Below are 23,113 nucleotides of genomic sequence, written 5' to 3' on the forward strand. Positions count from 1 at the left end.
CATTTTCTAGCCCGATAATTCAGCATTGGTTGGTGGTGTCTTTATGTATAATGGGTTAGTTGTTGTTTGTTTGTTTATTTTTGATGTAGAATCAGAATATGCAATAAAAAATGGCTGTTTCCATTTAACGTGTTGACTTCCATGAGCGTTTTGCACAAACATGTCCTGGACACCATTTTGATTATGTAATGTTTATTTGTTGTTTTAAATTTTTATATTTATTTATTTTTAAGTATAATTGGTAGTAATAATTAATATTTAGCAAAAAAATATCAATATGAGTTATCTTGTAGTGGATATGTAAAGTAACTTTTCTTTTGCAGACACCAACAATGATATAATTTAGGAATATAAATAAATATGTTTTTTCCCCCAATATTTTTTCAATAAACTTTTCCTTTTATGACACCAAATTGATTTGTCTTTCATATTCCAGGCACAAATTAGCCACTTTGATAATATATTTACTACAAAAATACTTGTATCTTGCAATCTAAATAGAAAACTCATATCACATTTTAAACTTCTTTATAATTATAATTTTAATGCCCAATCAATGTGTCATTCTCATTCCAGGCACCCACTAATCAGTTATAATAACTACTTACTACAGGAATAATCATATTTGGCAAAACATGACAGACATTATATGATTTATCTTGTAGATGGCAATCAATGTATTAAGAAATAAAGTTGACCCTTTTTTTTACCAATTGTAGTGCCATCTATGATGAAACTGATAGCTCCATCTTGTAGCTCTCTTGTAGCTCTCTAACATTTTTGGTTTAATGATTTTTTTTTTGCAGGATGCACATTTTCATATTCCAGTGGATTAATTAAAATGGACCTCCCTGTCTATCATAGTGGGGTAAAAGTTTAAGTAAGTTGCCTGAAAGCCATAGGGGCCTTGGGTAGTTCTATGACAAAATATAACATGATATCAAATATTCAGTTTAGTCATCAATATTAAGCAATCATTAATGCTACAATGGTATAATAAAGCATTAATTTTGTTTGCACAGCTTCAGACTAAGTTTAAATCTAATGAAGTAAACATGAATGTTGAAATTTCTACATTTTACAAACTGAAAATGTTTAAAATTGAAAATAATCATATAAAAAATAAGTTGTGCGCTCAAAATCAAAATTTTAATTTTAATAAAACAGTGCAATAAATAAAATAAATTAGTATCTAAAAAAAAACCTTTCAAAATGATCTTCCAAGCATTTTCTTTTACATCATCTTCAATTTTAGCAAAATCACTAAAATAAAAAATTAAAAGTGGATTAATCAGATTTTAAAAAATACATTTTAGTTATTTAAAATTTTAGTAATTAAATTTATCATCAGTCATTAAAAATTAATAGTAATTTTCAACAGCATAATGCAATTTATGCAAAAGTAAGTCAGTAATTTTTATATACTGTATTTCCTCAATTCTAAAAGGTTATCAACTCTAAAGCCCACTGCAAACTAGGCAATGCCATCACTTTCAACATGACGTCAGGATCACATTTTATGATCATGTGAATGCTTTCCTTCAATGATTGACCAATGTCGCTGTTTGTGATATTGCGCATGTAGCTCTACAGAACCAATGAACATTTTGTCCTCTCTAAGAACTATTACTGTATTTATTTTGTAAAATGACAATGACGTATGATGACAAATTGCATCAACAAATCGAAGCAACTAATCGGCTGCTTTCATTCGTTGTCTATTTGGCAGAAATTTAATAAACAAACATAAACTTAGTGAGAGAATATTCAGCCCTAGACACTGCTAATTTTATGTGGGCAAGCTCTTCATTCAAGCAGACAAGCAGCTTTTTATCTAACTTCATTTTTGTCTGGAAAATAACTTTGTCAGGGATAAAATAAATTTTATTGAGCTGTTCATAGAGGGAACTCATTTCACAAATTTTAACAAAGACTAGGCATGCAAGATATGCATTTTGTTCAAAACCAGTGATTTTTCTGTTTATCTTTGATAAGCCAGGAGCTTTCTTTCTACACAAAGCAGCAAAGGATGAACACACCATGGAAATGATTCATATTTTGTACTCGTCCTCCCAGCTGCTTGTGGATGAAGAGCTTGCCCACATAAAATTAGCAGTGTGCAGGGCTGAATATTCTCTGCCAAGTTTAATTATTCAGTCAATCATGTAAAAAATGCATTATTTCCACAATCCACTATTCCATAAAGAACTGATCTTTGTGTTGCCAGCTATCCTGTATCTAGGCCCCCTTCTTTATGTATTGATATATACCCAAATTTTCTAAAAGTTCGTAATGAGCCTTTAGAAAATTCAAATATATACTACCACTTGCTTCCCAGCCCACATTGCATAGGATACTTAGCAATGATAGAAATGGAATTACACTTTTGAAAAGTCTGGAGTTTACACTATACCTTTACAAAATCCACTAACTGGGTCAAATTTATTATTTTTATATTATTATATATAGGTGCCACTACCAGAATGTTCTGTGTCCATCAAGCAGAGCATCATGAAGATATTACACATGGGAGATGTTCAACAGAGCTAGCCAAAACAGTGATGGAATACAACTTTGATCCTCTTTGGTCACTGTGGGGATAGGAGAATTTTGTTCATTTGGGAGTCTTTGTTTATCACATCAATGTTCCCATATAACTCTCCCACATTTGATATTCCAGAGCAAAGAGTTGCACTGTTCAATTTGCTAAAATTGTAGGTCATGCAATTATGTGACATGAATGTACTAGTGAGAAGGGGCTCCATTGTTTATGTTTTGTTTAAATTTTCTTTATATTCTTATCAATTATTTCTGTATATTAATTCTGTTTTTTTTTTTTTTTTTTTTTTTTTTTGTTAACTGTTGCCATAGCATATGTTTATTTTGTAATGGTGTATAATTTTGTATTTTTAAATTTTTATGTTCCATGCTTGTACACAAAAAGCAATTTGAAAATGAGTTCTATCTCTAGATTTATAATGTTCCATCCACCATATTACCTGAAGAAGACAGTTATATACTGTTAAAAGTGCTTGTACTTGTTAATTAAATGTATTTACCAGTAACACCAATAGACAGTTTTTATATTTTCATTTATATTTATAGATATGACACAGAGTGACGTTGAGTTGTTGACTGGGCAATCAATGATTGACTGAGTGATGATTGAACAAATTTCATTTCATGTTTCCTTCAACCAGTTTGCTTCGATACTGCCTAGTTTGCAGCAGCCTTAAGGGTGCAGCTAGACTGGCAAGTTACTTGCAATAAATCTCATATAAATGTATTTCATATGGATTTACATTACTAATAATAATTGTTGTGATTATCTATCAGAAACATCACCTGAGTTCTCACAAAACTGCTTATACTCTCAGCAACTTAGATTTGTGGCAGTGTCATTTGTCAAGTGTTGGGTCCTTTTTTCACTATATTACCTGGTAAACTGTCATTTAGAACTAATAATACCACTACACAATAAACATTGTGTAATGGCATTGTTAGTTCTAAATGACTATTACAATTAAAAACTAACATAGAAAGTGAGCAAGTTGGTAAGTAATGAATATTAAGAAGGGAAGACAATTGGGCATATAATAATTTGTTCAATGAGTCAAAAATTGAAGATGAACAACAATTTAAAAACTTTATTTGGATGTTTGCAGTATAACATCGCCAAAGAAAAATATGGCCAAGTAAATTTATAAACTTCATCTGTCCCAGAATCATTTTTTTTTATTTCCATTTTCTACACTTCCTGCATAAAAAGGCCCATTAAGTTGTGTAATTTTTGTAAAATTTCATTGCTATTGTTATTTGCATTAAGTTTTGTTGCAATTAATTTTAATATTTCTTGTTTTTTATTTTGATTTGTATAACTTGTAAAAATGCACATCCTATAAAAATGGGTTTTCTTCATATAAAGATATTAAAATTTTTATTTTTGCATCTCTCTTGCCTTTTGACATGCTGAACTTGCACTGTTTAACTTGCCAAATATCAAAACAAACTGAAAGTACTTCCAGAAATCATGTGACTAGTTATGTCAGTTTAGACAAGCAAGCATGGATATCATGTAAGGATTTCTGCAAGTTCCAACAAGATGACTTATAAAGTTGTTTACACTAGTGACAGTAATGTCAGACATAAATGGCATAAGTTTTCTCACTAGTCTAAATACACCCTAAGATGCACCTCTAATTTGATAATCCATTCAAAATAAGTAAAAAATGTCTTTAAAAAAGTGAAATTTTATTGAAATATTTTTAAAAAATTGAGGAAATATAGCAATTATGACTTAGTAGTAACATTAATATTTCTAAATAATCAATAGTTACTACATATAAAATTATAAAACTTCATTTATTATTATGATCTTATAAACTCACTTTCTTTATATACAGGGTGGGCCAACAAAAATGAAACGGCAGAGTTAACAGATAACACATTATCAGCCTTAATTTTACGATCTCCTGTACCAACTCGTCCCTGTGGTACCCGTCGCATGATTTCCGAGATTTCCCCCTCGAGAATAAAATCGACCTGTCCAAGCGATTTGCTTAAATACAAATCCAATTATCCAAAAACTCTGCTGTTTCATTTTCTTTTCTTACATGATTTCCGAGATTTCCCCCTCGAGAATAAAATCGACCTGTCCGAGCGATTTGCTTAAATACAAATCCAATTATCCAAAAACTCTGCTGTTTCATTTTCTTTTCTTGCATGATTTTTGAGATGTCCCCTCGAGAATAAAATCAACCTGTCCAAGCGATTTGCTTAAATACAAATCCAACTATCCAAAAACTCTGCCATTTCGTTGCATGATTTCCGAGATGTCCCCCTCGAGAATAACTTCCTTGCATGATTTCCGAGATGCTCCCCTCGAGAATAAAATCGACCTGTCCGAGCAATTTGCTTAAATACAAATCCAACTATCCAAAAACTCTGCCGTTTCATTTTCATTGGCCCATCCTGTATAATGATATGTTAATATAATAAAAAATATCTGATACAAATTTATGAGATCAATGTGCATTTAAAGATCTAATCAATTATTGAAAAATTTTATTATTATTTATGTGACTTTTCAACTCCATAAACCAGTAATGAAATCACTTCAAAAATGAGCAATTATTTATCGTGACATCATCACAATGCCAGGCTGCAATTTTCAATCATATTTTTAATTTATTTAATTTAAGATATATGCTCTCCATCTCAAATTAGAAGTGGCTTGCTCCTGTACATCATACTTTTCTTTTAACAATAGAGTTGTGCCGGTCATCTATCTAACATGTTTCAGGGGAAAATTTTTGAATTCAAATAACGACTTCTGGTTTTCATCGGAAATTTGTATATAGTTAATTGGGGCCTCCTGCCCCTAAGCTTTCCATATCCAGTCTTGATTTTCATCTAGCTAAATCAGTTCTTGAGATTAAGAACAAACAAACAGTGGGAATTTATAGGTCTACAATTTTTTCGGTCCAACAACTATACACCTTCAATTGAATGCTTTCAATCTTTTCAAGGTTTTCAGATTATTAAGTTACATCAAATTTAAACAGTCCAAGAGGCCAAATAATCCGAAGGCAGCCTTTAAAAATTGAAAATGTTTACTTATTTAGTTAATTAAATGCATTTGTTGGTTTTGAAGGTGTATGATTATTTTGATATATGTGGCTTAATAAACGTAAGTAATAAAAGCAAAATACTTACTATAAAACACAGAAAAAAACATCAAAATAATTGATGATGAATTCTGCATTATTATATCTTATTTGATGATGACAATCTGTATAAAAAAAGAATTTATTTATTTCATGGATTTCATTTATAGTTTTAAAAATAAATGCATTAAGTTAATTTATTACCTTTAAGTTTTCGTACAATGTCAGATGTAGAAAATGTTTCTTTCACTACATACTGATAAGATTTATTCACTTTTCTCAAATCATCTTTACTTAAAGGAATAACAAATTCAAGATGTGTCATTGCAATTTTAGATAATACACTGAAAATGAACACATAAAATATAAACATTTAAATTAATTAATATTTTATCTTAATTTTAATTTCAATTTTTGAATGGTTTTTAAATAATAAAAACATAAAAATGATACCTTTATAATAATAATAATAAATATAAAAGTAAACAAAATCTTTTTAGTGTGCCTATTTTAATTTTGTGTGTTTGTCCATGTATGCATTTGTGTGTATTCTTACTTTTGATAGCTTCATATTCCAAGCTGACTCATTTATTTATCAACTTCTAGTTTATTCATTTATCTATGATCAAAATCTAATTTTCATTCTTAGTGAAAGTAAGCAGATACATTGCTATTTATTATCCTGCAAACTCAATGAAAATGAGATTAACTTCTTGCTTCCTGTATATCAATACAGCATATATTAAAAAAGATTTAACACAGAATCACTTTTCTAAAATGTACAGTGGGTGATTGGTTAATGAACTTAATCTGTTCACAAGTCTATGTTCCCTACCTGAATTGTTCATTAACTGTTTATTGATTTACCATAGATTTTTATGGAAATTTGATTAATTCATTATGGAGACCAAAAATAAATAAATAAAAAATTATATAATTTCTTACTATGTTTATTTATGTAATAACAATAATACATACATACACAGTTTTGCATTATCATCAGTCATGTTTTTTTTTTCTGTTTGTGGGGCGTTAAAGAATCTGTTCAATGTTGATTGCTTTTCTCTCTTCTTTGGGATTTTTTGAAAGTGATTAATAGCATTGTCGTAGAGATCCCCAAGCCTACTGACCTCAACCTAGTTTGGGTGCCATTCTAAGACCATTGTTCTGACGTATTCCCATTTATTCCAAAGATCTTTAATAGCAGATGTCAGCATTGGTCCTCTTTCATCTTCCTATTTTTCAGAAGAAAACATATCTCTCTGAGTTTCTTGGTGTTCTTCATTCAAGAGTTCTTGGGGTTCTGTTGTCAAATCATTTTCATGTTCTATTGTGAGCTCTTCAATGTCATCTTCATTCACATCTCCAATCCAATATCTCTAGCAGTTGTCACAATTTCATCCATAATTTCAGAGACATCATTTCTGTCTCCTTGAATGCAGGACAGACACAGCTTTTGCAAAGATGAATTCACCTTCTCTTTGAGTGATTTCTGACTACACCTTTTAAATGAGCCTGATAGCTTCAAGAATATCAAATTTTTCTTTCCAAAATGTTTTTTAATGTCATCATTGAGGAAAACTGGCATGCTTCAAAACATTGATGAAACATCTCACGAATATACCATTTCTTGAAACCCACAATAACCTCCTGATTCATTGGCTGAATCAACAAAGTGGTATCTGGAGGCAGAAACTGAACTGTCAGCCAGGGAAAGTCTTCCAGCAAATTATCTTCAAGGTCTTTTGGGTGTCCCAGTGCATTGTCCAATAGCAACAATGCTTTCAATGGCAATTCATTGGTCTGAAGGTAATCCTTGATGCTTGGGGCACAAACTTTAAACAGACATTCTTTAAAAAGAACTTGCATGACACATGCCTTTCATTCAATTTTCACATCACTGATAGTCTTTCTTTAATTATGGAATTTTTTTTAATGCTCTAAGGTTCTTGGAGTGATAGACAAAAAGCAGATTAAGCTTCATATCACCATTAGCATTAGCATGCAAAAGTAACGTCAATCAATCTTTCATGGATTTATGCTCAGGAATATTTTTCTCATCTTTCATAATGTAGGTACAGTTTGGCAAGCACTTCCAAAATAAACCAAATTCAACACAATTGAAAATTCCTTCTTTTTTAATGAATTATTGAAATTTAAGACAGAACTTCTCAGCTTCTTTATCAGCAGACTCACTGTGCATTATCTCATTTAATGTCAAATCTTCTTCTAAACTTTGCTAACCATCCATGGTAGCCTTGAATTCTATTTCTACAAGTGATAAATGTGGTGTTTGTTTCTTCAGTTCTTCAAAAATTTCTCTAGCCTTCTCTTGAATGATAGTCATACTAGTTGCATTTCCCTTTCTTTTATTCAAACTATCAACAAAAGTAATATCTCCATTTTTTCATGGGTAGCACATCTTTGTTTGTTTGTTAACTAATCACTCTCTATGCTTTTACTTTATCTAATTATTTTCTGCCCTACAATTTTGGACATAGTAAATTAACTTGAAAATGGAAATAAAGTGTCTGAAATATTAAAATAAATATATTTTTTCACATAAAAGCAAGTGTTTAGCTATGAGTTAAAGATTCATTACTTCCCAATGGACATCCATCTTCAGAAAGTACAAGGTTATTCACAGATTAAAGATAATGAGACATTCAACTCTAAAATTTATATATATATATAATAACTCAGCACTATCATTAGTCTACATTTGAACTAGTCAACATATGACAGAAATTCAAAAGATGTATATTATATTTCAAATACTGTAAGAATTACATAATTGCCAATCTCCTTGACCATTGTATTAGTAAATAAGCATATAAAATAAATATCTTAATGACTATAAATTTTTTAAATGAGATGATAAAATAACCTATCCCTAGCTAGAGCTGATATAATTCACAATTCCTTTGAGATAAATATAGTACATAAAAACAATACACAAATGCATCTTTGAAAGTCATGCTAAAGGGTAAGATGTGAACTCTGAACGAGGGTTTCCCATCTCTAGAACTAGAGACCCCCTGTACAAGAAAACAGTTATAGGAACCATACCTGTGTATGCAACCCGAGATATTCACCTTCAAAAGTCAGTTTTTACTGTGTATCGGTATCCTACCTATTCTCTGTGCTCAGCACAGTCGTGCACTTTGGTACCTCAGCATCCACACGGGGGCAAGTCTCCACACTCCCCTAAGCATAAGTACTCCATGAACAGTCAAGTGGGCTACTCAAAGCCTGCAGTGTCACACGGGCTAAATAGTTAAACACAAGAGTCTTAGTGAAGCAATGTGACTCATAATTGTGTGCAACATGGAAGTAGGTTGATTTTGGGGGCTTATCTTGTAAAGCGTCACATATAGAGGTATGATTTCTTTGACTTTTTTGCTCCTATGGGTACAGTCTACAGCTCTGATAAAATTCCACCATTTCATTTAGAGGTGTAATTGTACCTGTTAAAGTGGGTTCTATATTGTATCTCAATTAAGTGAAATTTGCCATAAATGTAAGTGTTCTTCCCAAAATTAGTAGGATTTTATTTTCAAATTCATCGTTCACAATTTTATTTATAAATGATAAAGAATTATTAGTATCTATAACAGATCTATATTTACTTTCATGTGTTTCACGTATAACATATTAAACTTAGTGTTAACGTGTTACGTAAAACAAACGTAGTGTTTCACACAACACGTTAACACATCATTTGTTATATATAACAGAAGATTAACGCAGAAATTTATTATGTGGATATTAATTTTATATAAATATGTATCGATAAAAAATATGATAATATACATCAATCTACATAAAGATTACCGTTAAAAAAATACGATAAACAACAGAACACAACAAATATATAAAGTGACAGTTCAGACTTCCCGCGGTTCCTGTCGTGTTGCCAATAAAGAATTAGCTGAAACCGCCATTAATTTAAAAAAATAAAAAAATAATAATTATTATATAATATATATTATATAATCATTAATAATAATAATTATATATATATATATATATATATTATATAATTATTAATTATATATTAATATATATATAATAATTATTATTATTATAATTATTGCTTATCATTATAAAAAAAAAGTCCCGAAAAACACCTGTAAGCCTTACAGGTACAGAAACTGTTGTCAACCATGCGTAGATGAATATTTTTCAAATTATCACCGTTTTATCGAGGATGTACACGAAACACATTTTTGTAAAATTAAAAATGATACCTTCGTTTAATGTTTACGTATTGACGGCCGGATGGCCGAGCGGTCAAGGTGGCAGCCTACCGCTCTGGGGGAGCCGAGATCGAATCCGAACGGGTCGAATAATCCCCAGGAATTTTTCGGGGGTGGTCCGTTCGGATATGTCGAGCCCCGTTCCTCACCACCCGGTCGTCCCATTGTGGGCCTGGCCGAACCCATAATGGGCCGTCTATAAGAGGCCCTCTTAGTGCCCACAGGGCGGAAAGAGTTTAAAAAAAAAAATGTTTACGTATTATATTCATAATTATTTCGTTATGGAAAGTCGTGGTTCCGACGTTGAAAAAACGTAATCATAGCGCGATTATTTCATTAAATGCAGTTTTGGTATCGGTGCCCAAATATATTTTTAAAGAAAAATATTTAGGTATTAAACACAAACTTGGCGGTGCTTTCTTTACGGATTTATTTTATTACTAATGATTTCAGAGTTTATTTAATTATATACAGTTTGAAGAAATTATGATCACATTACATGCACTTTAAATCAACAATGAAAGGAATTGTGATGTGTAGAGTACAAAATTTTTTTCACTGAACGCACTTGATAGCAACTCAGCTTTTCGGAGACTGGGTAATGCCTTAGGGTTATATGTACTGTACAATACACTATAGGCACTGTACTATAAGAATTTAGTGTTTAAATGTAATAAAATATTGTTTGGAATGCACTATTTATTATAATAACTATTATAAATTTGTTTGTATTTATACTATCATCCACCTCATGTACAGTACAGTACAGTACATCTGCTTCAAACAGTTAGTACTCTTTATTAAGGACGGAGACATTTATGAAATTTTTATGTTGCGTTTTTATTTAAGTTATCCGAATTTGTTAATTTAAAAAATAATCTTTATACATTATTACCAGTGGTTGTTTTAAAAATCTTTTAATAAACATATTTAGCATTAATTAGCAGGGATCGGAAATTGCCTGAGATTTTGAACAAAAGTCCTGAGAGGTGCTGAAATTTTGAATACGCCCTATGTTTTTACCTCTTCTTCTTAATCATAAACATTAAACGTGAAATTTGAAAAATATAAATATCACCTAACACTGCCGTAGTCTTCTGCTTATGCATTAGTATTATTTAAAGTTTATCACTATAAAAATATAGTATTTTTCAAATGAAAACCGGCGTGCGTCGTTCTTAAAAACGCTGCCCCACCGATAATATTAACCGGCACAAACTGTATGTTTGGACTGTTGGGTTGTAGGAATTTAAATTTCCAATCGTAATTATGTCCAAATTAAAACAGGTGCGAAACAATTTTGAAATAAATATGTTTACGGAAAATTTTTGTTGAGGAATTTTCGAACGAAAAAACATAAAAGATATGATAATCGAGGGTATTTTTAAAAAAAATTCTTTCTGCTCTGTGACTACTAACAGAACCTTTTTTAATTCAAATCCATCGGGAGTTCGGCCAGGCCTATAGTAAAGTGGCTGGGACGGATCACCCTTTGAAAAATTCTTGGTGTTTTGGGACCCGGGTCCCGGTGCGGTAGTCTAACACCTTAACTTATGTTAGTATATTTTAGCTTTTTTCTAATACTGTAGCGGAACCTCTACTTCTTTATCAATGTAGAGTTATTACGCTTTTAGTATTTTTAGTAATAGAACTATACGTGAGGAGTGTTATAGCGCTGCTCGGCACTATATTTTGTGACACCGGGGTTCACCAATGGCAGTGTAGATATGATCACTTATTACTGGTAGTTGATCGCGGGTTTGCGCTTTACTAACGAGCTGTCTACGTAAAGTTTAACGGATTTTCTTAACCTGTTTACACTAAATAGGGGTTAGTTTTCCCATAGAAAATCCTCCCGGTGACACCCCTCCTTGGCAGATTGCTCAAATGTTGAGGTGCCTTCTTATATTAATCTATTTCTCTCATTCTTGAACTGTCATCGCGACACCCTTGAGTGCTGAGCATCTTTATTTATAATCACTACCTTAAAACTACTCGGCCATCCAAACGTCTGATGATAACATTTTTCAAAAAATTCCATTTTTTAAAAATTTTTCTTCGTAGAACGTATTACTGTATTTATAATTTTTAATTAGTTACAGATTTAAAATAATAGATAATAAATACATTTTTAAATTTTAGGCGAATCTTTGGCTACATAATTATAAACTACAATTGAATTGGGCAGATGTAGAAGTTGCCTCTTCTTCAGCACGCCATAATTGCTGGATATAGGTAGTATGTGTTATTTTCAATCCATTTACATCTTATTTTTGTTTTTACATTTACCTATAATTCTTATTATAATGTAAAATTAGTTCAGTTAATCTTTTAGATATAATATTTATTTAACTTTTAGTTAAGAGTAATGTTTAGTTATAATTATGTTTAGCATGATTCATTTTGTTGTAAACGTGTTCAATGTACAGTAGATGTACAATATTTTAAATTTTTGAAAAATATTATTTAATGTATACAAAAATTTACACAGTAGAATTACATAATGAGAAATTTATTATCTGACACAAGACATTTCATATGTTTCTATAAAATTACTATAAAAGGTACCATCTTAAAACATATATTAAGTAAGTAGTATTAAAGATTATTATTATTATTATTATTATTATTTGTTAATCACATGAAAAGTAAGCTCAAAAGTTGAATAAATTTATACTATTTAGCAGATTTAATCAATTTAAAGATTATACATATTGTGCCATTCTTTAGAGTAAATTTTTATTTACCACGATTGATTAAATTTTATTTTGTCATTTCTCTGTTTTGTAGCCAAGTTCTGTGTGTCTTCTATTATATGAATTTTTTGGTATGGGTGTTAAAATGGTTTGAATATATTAATGTATTTGTCAATGTAATATTGCTCACATGGAGTACTTTCGATGACAATATCCAGAATTCTTTGTTATAAAATTGAAGAAATAGATGATAAATTGTGCAGCATTGTCCTTTGTAGATGGTTGTTAATCAACCGAAGAATTAAATTGTTTTTAGTTATTGTGGTACTACTATAGAAGTGGTATAGCATTGCTTTTTCTCTGTTTTGTTTTCAAAAAAGACAAATACAATAGTCATTTGCAAAACACACAGATTTATTCAGTGCCAATCCATATAAAAAACATTATAATAAAATGGAGTAAATAGAGATCAGCATTATATGTACATTTTCTTATCGCAAACACTTTCGACGAACCTATGGGTCACTGCAAGCTACGGGAAGTGGGAACTAGCATATGCTCAGTTGCGCTCCCAAGCTCTGTCTTTTTTCCTATGAGGCTGAGCCATTTTTGCTAAGTAAGTTATGCGGGCAAGAAGCAGCTGCAAACTACACAATGTTTGCTCACATAACGTAGTCCACGTGACGTGGATTCCACAGATGTGGATTGGCTATAGAACAAAGATTTTATTATAACCTATACTTGTAATCGTCAGTTTTCGTTCCGAACTTTGAAACAGCATGGGAAAAACGTGCCTACTAGTTAAGCCTAGCTAGGCTTAACTAGCTGAAAACTATTTATATGTAACTATTTACTATTTATATACAACGCTTATACTATGTTCAATACTGAATGTATTAATCATGTAATTTATGTACATTGATAAAATTCTATAATTTTTTTTTTTTTTTTCAATATGTGACATGTTCATGTAGTCATCCATCTTACCTGCTCTCTCTTGCTAGCGTGACTGCTCTAGCTGTTGAATTCTGTGAACGACGCGTGTACCCTCGTATCGTTGCGCTAGCAGAGGAAAAACTGCATGAGCAAGAAGAAAGGGGCAGAGCCTTTGATGTCATTGGTTGTGCTAGCGTTTTGCTTTCGAAAGTGCTAGTTTGTGGCGGCTCTATAGTCGTAGTATAGTTTATAATTGTAGTATAGTAAATTTCTGTATTGCCTGACGACGGCGACTATAGGTTAATCGAAAGTGCTTACGATAAGAAAATGTACATATAATGCCGATCTCAATGTTTTCTCCTTTTTATATACAGTATTTGGCATAAAAATCATCCCATTGATCATTATAAAAAACATTATAAACAAAAAACAGTAGGACTACTTGTCGGCTCTGCACCAGTTGGATCACCTTTGTTTCTGTTGTGGAGTATCGTGTTGGATGGCAGAGGTTTAGAAAGTGTGTCGAGTGAACTCTGCTACAATGTCGCTCGGTCTTTTGTGAGTACCTTGGAATGTCTCCCCCTTGGTCACATTACATCTCTGACGTATTTCAGGAGTAGGTTTTGGAATCCGATGAGACTGCGCACCATAGTTTGATAAACATTGCATTTATGTTTCCAGTGATACCATAATAGTCTACAACAAAACCTACCAACTTAAGATTTGATAAAGGAGATTTATTTTTCAGATTAACTCTGCAAAACAACAAAATTGAGAGAAAAAGCAATGCTATACTTCTATAGCAGTACCAACTAAACATTGATAATGATGTTGCATAAATTAAAAATGATAAATATAGATTTATATATAATACTATATGTCAGGGCTTGAAATTCCCTTTTAAAATGCTTGAAGTTCTTAAAAATAAGTTGGGAGCCCAGCTGGGCTTTAGGATTTTGCATAAAATACACTATTGATTCAATAAACAGCATGCTGTCCATATTTTTTTAACTTGTAGCCACACTCTTCATTAGATCTGAATGATGTGTTGGAAGTTTATTGGCCAATATTAAGGCTACTTAATAATCAGAATCAAATCAATTGGTTAGGGGTATGCTGCCTACTCCTGGTCAAATTACTATTTATTAGAGAGCATCTATTATTTCTGTTCTTTGGGAATTGGGTGTGACTATTAATGGAATAAATCAGATAACTTTTGAACAACACACTTTCTCTCAATGTGTAAAAGGGTTTTGGGTAAAAAGTAACAACAATTTGCTGCAGTTTTTCAGTTTACAATAAGCCTTATCTTCTTTCAATATTCATCATTCTTACTATTAGAGGGTGCTGTTTGTTAGAATAAGTATGTGAGGATTTTTTTTATTATTATTTAGTAGTTAGAATTTTTCCTTGTATTAGAATTGCTTTGAGATGTAATGCAACCCAAACAAAAAATACTTTGGACACTAATTAATTTTAAACTGTGTAATATTTTGAAATAGGATGGGGGAAAAAGACAATTTTGTTGTATTGACATTTATGAACATAACTAACAGAGAAAGAAAAAATTTAGACATTTCTAGCATTGACACTACCAGATACTAAACTACCAGTGTCAAAGTACCTTTGACACTGGTAGTTTAGTATCTGGTTATTTCATAATTTAACTGTATCACTGTATTTACACATTTGTATTATTGCAAGCCTGACATTCATCTTGAGTGATTCCATTCCAAACTTCTGGATTTTTTTTTATGTAAGCCAGTCGCTATCTGTTGAGGTCTTTTCAAAAGAATTTTTTCATGTTCATTCATAGATTTACAATGAAGATAGATCTGGACTTCTAGATGACCAACTTGATACTAATGTGATTTACAAGACACGTCCTCATTTTCTGGCAGTGTGTCAACTTGCACTATCCTACTGGAAGATTACAGTTTTGTTCTCCAGTCTTTCCATGTATGGAAGAAGGCTTTCTTGAAGGATCAGTGGATATTTTTCTGCATTCGCTGTTCCATCAATAAAATTTTAATGCTGACACTTTGAGCACTTGCTCAATCTCATAACATAATGCTTTCTGGAGACATGATTGTATGTTTAAAGCATTTAGGTTAGAAGGATTTGTCTTTTTTGGATTATTTTCTGTTGTTTCTGATGAGAATCTCAAGCTTGGCTTTATCACTGAAGACTATGCTGTTCAACTGTTATTGCATCCAATTTTGATGTTCTTTTACTCACATTAGTTGGTTTTTCATGTAATTTGTTTATCAGGGGCTGTATTTCATTCAATCATCAGTTCTGCAAATGATCACGGTATTGAATCAAGCTACTTTGCTGCTACTATTAATAATTAATTTCTAAATAATTTGGTACTAGAGGTAGGCATTAGCCACCATCTCTTATTAAATTTAATAATTAAATTATGATTTCTTTGATACTGTGCAAGAATTTTAGATCAGAATTTTTGTTCATAGATTTTCTTGGATCAATGCTACTAGTCTCCTTGTACTTTTTTCTATAACAACAAAAACTTCATTTGCTGTTGTTTAATTCTGAAGTTATGGTATTTGACCAAATGACTTCTCTCTAAGAAAGTTTACAATTACTTCTCTAATATCTTTGCTTACTGCTTTTCTAGCTCTTTTATATTAAATGAATATTGCTATTAATGTGTGACAAGCAAATTATAAATAGATTAAATCCAAAATATTTTGCCAATGCTGGAGATATTCAAAGTTTTTGTAACTTATATCTTTAAATACAGTATTTCCTTGACAAACCACTAGGAATTATGAACCGTGCCAATTAGCACCATAGTACTAATTCAAGACATACAATATTTATTTATTTTAGTAATTTATTCAAGCATTTGCACTTTTATTGTGTTAATTACCTCCTATTGATGTTATGGGTTAATATGGAATAATTTTTGCAATCATACCATGTGTTTTATATCTTGCTAACTTTAAAATATAATGCTGTGAATAATCAAAATATGTATGTCCAAGATATTTTTTGTTTGGGTACTAAAATATATGGTTATAAACTGTGAATATTGGCAATAAATAATAATGTCAAACAACTTCAGATTAGATCATATGTTATAGCCCTGTATTTATTAAATATGGTTGGTTTAGTGAGAAGCACACATTTAATATTTATTAGTATTAAAAAGTTTTAAATTTTGTTAAAATGAATATTGCCAAATTTATGACACTATTAGTATTTTTATATGATGATAAGCAGTTTTGATCTATGAAATTGAGTATTGTAAGAACTATTCTTTGAAATTTGAGACTTGATGATGATACAACTGTCTGAATTTTTTGATGAGAAAAATTAGAGGCTGTTTCTGAATAAAATTTTTAATAATAGAAAAAATTGAATCGTGGAATTCTAGTTTTAAAGTATAATTTAGTAATTAAAATTTAAATATTTTTAAAGGGCAAAATGGGGAGAGTAATTAGAAGTCAGAGAAAAGGTGCCGGAAGTGTATTTAAAAGTCATAATAAACACCGGAAAGGAGCACCAAAATTTCGAGCAGTTGACTTTGCAGAGCGTCATGGATATATAAAAGGTGTTGTAAAAGTATGTATATTTCAAGTTAAATTATATCTTTATAAATATAAGACTGAACATTAAAATTAATACTGTACTGGCATCTGATAGATATACATTTCCTGATAAAAGATAAAGATTTATGAAGAAATACATTGATTTTATAATTAAAACATCAGAATTTTTGAAGAAACTTACCAGTTATATATGAATGTTTTTATTGGTACTTACTGATTTTTGATCCCAAGAGCATTATGCAATATTTTATCATATTGAATTCCTGGCATTTTTATTAATTTTCATGAACATAGGTCAGCATGTAAAACAGTTATATAATAAATTGTTAATATAACAAAATTGTGTAGATTACAAAAATACATTTGTTATACTGAAATATAAAGTGCCAGAATGTTGAAAAGCTATTAAAAAATGAAAAGCATCATGAGGGCACCAAATCTGATTTTAAAGATACCTTGTTCTGCTGTACAAAGTATGCTAGTGTGGTTACCATCCACAATGAATTGACAGTTTGCTTATTTTTAAGCTGTTTTTACCTTCTGGGCTCTAAGAATTTTGATAATTATAGTCATTATAAAGTAGATCGATAATGACTAAAATTTGTATTGTCAGATAAACGTTAAAACAGTATTCATTGATGGCAAAAGAAACAACTATTGATATTATAATTGAGAGTCGAGTTTTTATTACATTAAACTGAATTTGTTGTTTATTCATATTTGTTAAAACATTTTTTTTTAGTAATTTGCAGTAAATTCTCTAAATTCATTGTAAATTTATAGGGAATTGAGAATTTAATATATTGCTAATTTCATTGTTCAAAATTTAAAATATATACTGTATATATAAAGCTACAATTGACTCTATTCACGCATACGTTTTCAGCTACAAAAGTACAAGGATAAATTAAAAAGTAAATTTATTTACATTACAAATGATCAGACCTTATACTATCACCTCTAGTTTATTCAGAAATCAGTGAACAGTGCAGGAGATGGTGTACTGTACATCTCCTCTACCTAGAATCCTTCTACATCAGTGATTCTCAAAGTGGGGGTCGCAAAAAATATTTGGGGGGTCGCTGAAAAATTGATGCCAGATCAATTTTTTCAAATATTTTATAAATTTACTATGGATTCATGTTTAGAAATAATAGAAATAAAAAATATATAAAATAATTTTTACTTAAATAAATTGCACATATAAATAATAAAAATAATATAAATATATAAATACGAGCCTAATCCCCTCCCTCCGGGATGTTTTTTGACACATACTTATTCTTCGGGGGTCCTTTGAAATTTTTAAGTGCAGAAGGTGGGTCGCAGTCCAAAAAGTTTGAGAAACACTGTTCTACATTATAGGCATACAGAAGCTTCTATTGTAATACAGTAATAAATAGACTTCACCGGACATATAACATACAGTAATAAATAGACATTTTTTGATGTTGTCTTCCAGCTTCTCAACATACTTATGCTAATGGTGGTTAAGCTTTTGTATGCCTGTAGCATAGAAGGATTTTGAATAGAAATGTGCATCATCTCTTGCACTGTTTGCTGATCTTGGAACAAATCAGAGGTGACAGTATGAGCTCTGACCATCTATTGTCTATCATACATGTGCATTTATTCTGAAACTTTTTAATTTGTAGATTTTTTGTTGTGGCATAGTGTTCTGTTTGTTCTATGCACAAAGTGTATTTTTGCTTTTGATATTCTACAACAGTCCTGGCCATTTTATAGTGGATAGTGATTGACTTTCACAAGTCAAAAGCACTGATGATCTACTTCACATTTTTGTTTCATGAAAACTCAATAATCCACTATAATGAAATTATTCTGCAAAGCATACAGTAGCTGTATTTATGTATTGCACAGTAATTAACATTCCAGGTTTTTTTTTGGTAAAGACACTAAGGTGTAAATTATACAAAACCATTTATTTTTTGCCATAACAAAAAAAATTGCTCTTTTCTGTTACAGAGGTTACAAGTTTTGCTTCTCTTAATTTCTAAAATAAACGAATGTGGAGAGTGAAATCTAAAAATGTTTTTTTACATTTTAATGAGCTATATTATCTTAGATTGACCAAAAATCAACTGGTCAGTCATAATTAACTTATTTTCCATGCCTGCTCTACAAGAAACAAGTAATATGTTACTCTTTCTTAGTATGTTTGAAAAGATATGCAGTTAGAGTGGTAGTATTTTTTGTTTGATATGCAAGGAATATTTGAAATTGTACATTGTCACCAAATGACTGCATTCATTTGAGCATTTCATCCACAGATACACCATTCTTTCAAGTGCAGCTACCTCTCTGTTTGGCATTATTGTGGATTCCTTATGATTCTAATGTTAATAACATAAAATTAATACTTAAAATCAGAAATTTAGTTATGAAATCAATAAAAAAAAAGTTGTCAAAACCCAATGATTTCAGTAAAATTATCAGGATTGTATATAATGAAATTTTGTTTTAATCATACAAATTTATATAATTAAGAATGCTTATGTCAAGTATTAATTTTAAATATATAATAATGATGATTACATTATAAGACACTTGAAACCTGAGAAATTAATGAGGATTTTTGATATTCTGAACATAATTAGTAATTTTTTGAAAAAATGTGTATAATTTATTATTCTTAATGATGATCACTAAATTACAGGAAATTCTTCATGATCCTGGTCGTGGTGCACCTCTTGCACAAGTAGTGTTCAGAGATCCCTATCGTTACAAATTGAAGAAAGAATTGTTTCTTGCTGCAGAAGGAATGCATACTGGACAGTTTCTGTACTGTGGAAAAAAAGGTTCGTGAAAAAATTATAATTTTAAATATTATTGGTTTAAAAATGATGGAAAATTAGTTTATGATCTTATGATATCACAGAGGCTGTTGCTGAATTTTTAAATGTTAGTCTATTTAAAATTTAATTAACTATTAGATATTTATCAGTATTTAAATTTTAGCAACTCTTCAAGTTGGAAATGTTCTTCCTGTTGGTGTAATGCCAGAAGGTACAATTATATGTAATTTAGAAGAAAAGGCTGGTGATCGAGGTCGTCTTGCACGTGCTTCTGGAAACTATGCTACTGTTATTTCTCATAACCCAGATACAAAGAAAACAAGAGTAAAACTTCCATCTGGTGCAAAGAAAGTTGTTCCTTCAACTAATAGAGCCATGGTGGGTAAGTATTTAGATTTTTAATATACTTAACTTTGGTAAGTTGGATAAATATTTTTTGTGCAGGTGTATGTACACATACATGCACACACAAAGGGATCATTTAATTTACAGAATAATGCTAAATTTTTCTCTTCTTGTTTTCATCTACATGTGAGAACTTATCATACTCAAAACACACTCCATGACTCGTAATCCTTTGCCATTACCATACTCATGGTTCATTTGCTTCTGGAATCCAGTTTTGGACAGGTGCTGGAAAGTTGTGCCACATCAGATGTAATGCATTTGCCTTTTGGAATTTAAATTGCAAAAGTGTAAAGAAATCAGATGAGACTACTTTGAATATGGGGAATGTGATAGGACCTCTGTTCCAATTACAATATTGGTTTCACATTTCATGAACTATCTGCAAAGTTTATTCTGAGATTCTTAGTGTATTCTTCCTTTAGAATTATTTCTATAAACACAAATGAATAGAGAGCCTTGTCAAGAAATAAGGTTTTTGTTCCAATATAACAGTCAAAGACAGAGTTTAAATAAAATTGAGACCAATGTGCACTATGGAAGCCAACCACAAGATTTCAAAGAGGATGCAACTCTGACATATTTTCCCAGAAATTCATACAGGAAAAAATGTAGAAATAATTCCGAAATTAAACGATCAGTTCTTATATACTAATTGTTTGGATATTTTATATTGTATGTAACAAAAGATATTAAATAGTTATAATTTACCAAAATTTACATTGTTACATTTAACTTAACCCACATTTCATATTTCACATTTAATTCATTGAAAATGAGAAAAAATAAAATGGTATTTATTCTTTGTTGTAGTTTTGCATCTTGTGATTATTTCCTTGCTTTATCATATATTTAATGCATAGAAAATTGCTTTTTCTGTGCAGAAAATTGCTCTTGTTGCTTTTCACTCCAATTTTGATAAAAAAATGTTCAAAAAATATTGTTGTTATTATTTATATTAGGTATCTTTATTTTTAGTCTTAAAATAGTTAAGCTTGGATTGGATGATCAGTTTCATTATAATAGCTTATAATAGTTTTACTTCTCATTTTTAATGACTTATAAAAATATTTGTCTATAAAGTATTTAAAAACTGGAATGCTTTATAACTTAAAAATTTATATGAAATATTTACTTTTAATTAGGTATTGTTTCTGGTGGAGGCCGGATCGATAAGCCTATTTTGAAGGCTGGTCGCGCGTATCACAAGTATAAAGCTAAGCGTAACTCTTGGCCCAAAGTTCGTGGTGTGGCTATGAATGTAAGAATGGTTTATTACTATTATCAAATAAAGTATTTTAGTTATAACATTGCATTTAACTCTAATAATTTTGCTATTAATAGCCTGTTGAGCATCCTCACGGAGGTGGTAATCACCAGCATATTGGTAAGGCTTCGACTGTTAGAAGAGATGCTTCAGCCGGTCGCAAGGTTAGTTTTATTTATTTTAATTACATAAATAAATCACTGAAAGAAAATATTTTACTTTTTTTATTTCTGTTGTATATTTTCTTACTGAATGTTAATATATCTATAATGCATTTTTTCAAAAATTTTGTGTATATTACAGACATGGGCAAATGCAGCTCCGAGAGCCGCATGCGGCTCTTTTTGAGTTACATGCGGCTCTTGCTGAAAGTGTTAATTTCTGTTTTTTATTATTATTTTTACAATTTTATAATTTTGTGAAAATATGTTTGTTAAAAAAAATTCAATGTTTGTTTTATATTATATTTATATTATATAATAAAATCACGCGCCTTACCATAATATCCACCATGGCAGTACAGAACTGCGGTTCCCATGCATTTTGCAAAACCTACATTTCGGCTCCCACTGAACTCTTGCTTGCCCACCCCTGGTATATTATATACTGTATCTGTATTTTGTCATTGACTGACAAACTAGTATGCAATGAAAGTTACTGTTAACTGCATTTCTATTAAGAAATATAAAATAATAATAATATTATAGATATAGCATTTTGATACAGAATTTCTCTAATACAAATATAGCTTATTTTTTGGACCTTGTATATATTAAATGGTTTGAATAAATTATTAAATTACTCTTTAACTTCTAGGTTGGTTTGATTGCTGCTCGTCGTACAGGTCGTATAAGAGGTGGAAAAACGTCGGCACCAACAAAAGAAGATTAATTAGACATTCATTTGTAAAGAAAAATGAAAAAAATAAAGGAGTTAAAGTTATCTCTGTATATTTTTAGAATGCTTGCATTTTCAATTTTTAACCCAAATAAATTCACCTAACACGTATTGAAATTACACATAACTATTTATATTAATTGGAAAAAAATTAGTTCAATTATTATTAAACTTTACAAATTTAAAGTTTAAGATATTTAAAACAGCTAACAAATTTTGAAGAAAAAATTGAGAAATTGAATTATAGAGCATTGATGCTATTAAATTTTAATGGTTGAAAGTCTAGGGGGTAGTGTATGATGGACAAAGAAAATTTTACTCATTGGCTTTTACAATATTTTGAAAACATCTCTACTTTCAAAATGCGGTCTTTTGTCTTTTTACAGCTCACCAGTGGCCTAGCGGTTTCCATCTCTGAACACAGTTCCTGGGTTCCCACCTCGCCAGGACAGGCCGGCCATGTGGAGTTTTTCCTGGTTTACTCCATCCAGTTACCCTTAAGACCTCCCGGAATGCATCACCCTAAGCAGATTGCCGAAGTGTTGCGTTGCCGTAACTTAATAAAACAAACATTCTTTTTACAATAAATAATTAGG

At 30.5% G+C, this 23,113-nt stretch overlaps 2 protein-coding genes across 5 annotated transcripts in view; one reads left to right on the forward strand and one right to left on the reverse strand.

The window, feature by feature from the left end:
- Nucleotides 1-6,005, reverse strand: part of LOC136990051 (condensin complex subunit 1-like) — a 40,254-nt gene extending 34,249 nt beyond the window's left edge. Inside the window, exons 1-3 of one of the 2 annotated variants that reach the window (XM_067288391.1) lie at nucleotides 5,871-6,005; nucleotides 5,716-5,791; nucleotides 1,205-1,263 (exon numbers count right to left, since the gene is read on the reverse strand). In XM_067288391.1, coding sequence (XP_067144492.1) covers nucleotides 1,205-1,263; nucleotides 5,716-5,791; nucleotides 5,871-5,991 — 256 coding nt within the window. In that variant the 5' untranslated portion in view covers nucleotides 5,992-6,005. The remainder of the gene's footprint in view (nucleotides 1-1,204; nucleotides 1,264-5,715; nucleotides 5,792-5,870) is intronic. The other variant, XM_067288392.1, reaches the window with a different exon arrangement.
- A 6,069-nt stretch (nucleotides 6,006-12,074) lies between these two features.
- The window catches only part of RpL8 (ribosomal protein L8), a 263,507-nt gene continuing 252,468 nt past the window's right edge, over nucleotides 12,075-23,113 (forward strand). Inside the window, exons 1-7 of one of the 3 annotated variants that reach the window (XM_067288418.1) lie at nucleotides 12,075-12,163; nucleotides 17,002-17,145; nucleotides 19,810-19,951; nucleotides 20,112-20,330; nucleotides 21,499-21,614; nucleotides 21,698-21,784; nucleotides 22,437-22,552. In XM_067288418.1, the coding sequence (XP_067144519.1) occupies nucleotides 17,008-17,145; nucleotides 19,810-19,951; nucleotides 20,112-20,330; nucleotides 21,499-21,614; nucleotides 21,698-21,784; nucleotides 22,437-22,511 (777 nt within the window). In that variant the 5' untranslated portion in view covers nucleotides 12,075-12,163; nucleotides 17,002-17,007 and the 3' untranslated portion in view covers nucleotides 22,512-22,552. Of the gene's footprint in view, nucleotides 12,164-17,001; nucleotides 17,146-19,809; nucleotides 19,952-20,111; nucleotides 20,331-21,498; nucleotides 21,615-21,697; nucleotides 21,785-22,436; nucleotides 22,563-23,113 lie in introns of those variants that run through there. The other 2 variants (XM_067288417.1, XM_067288419.1) reach the window with 2 other exon arrangements.

This window comes from Centruroides vittatus, unplaced genomic scaffold (genome assembly GCF_030686945.1).
Source record: "Centruroides vittatus isolate TY-2023 unplaced genomic scaffold, ASM3068694v2 scaffold_861, whole genome shotgun sequence".
Lineage (NCBI taxonomy): Eukaryota > Metazoa > Arthropoda > Arachnida > Scorpiones > Buthidae > Centruroides > Centruroides vittatus.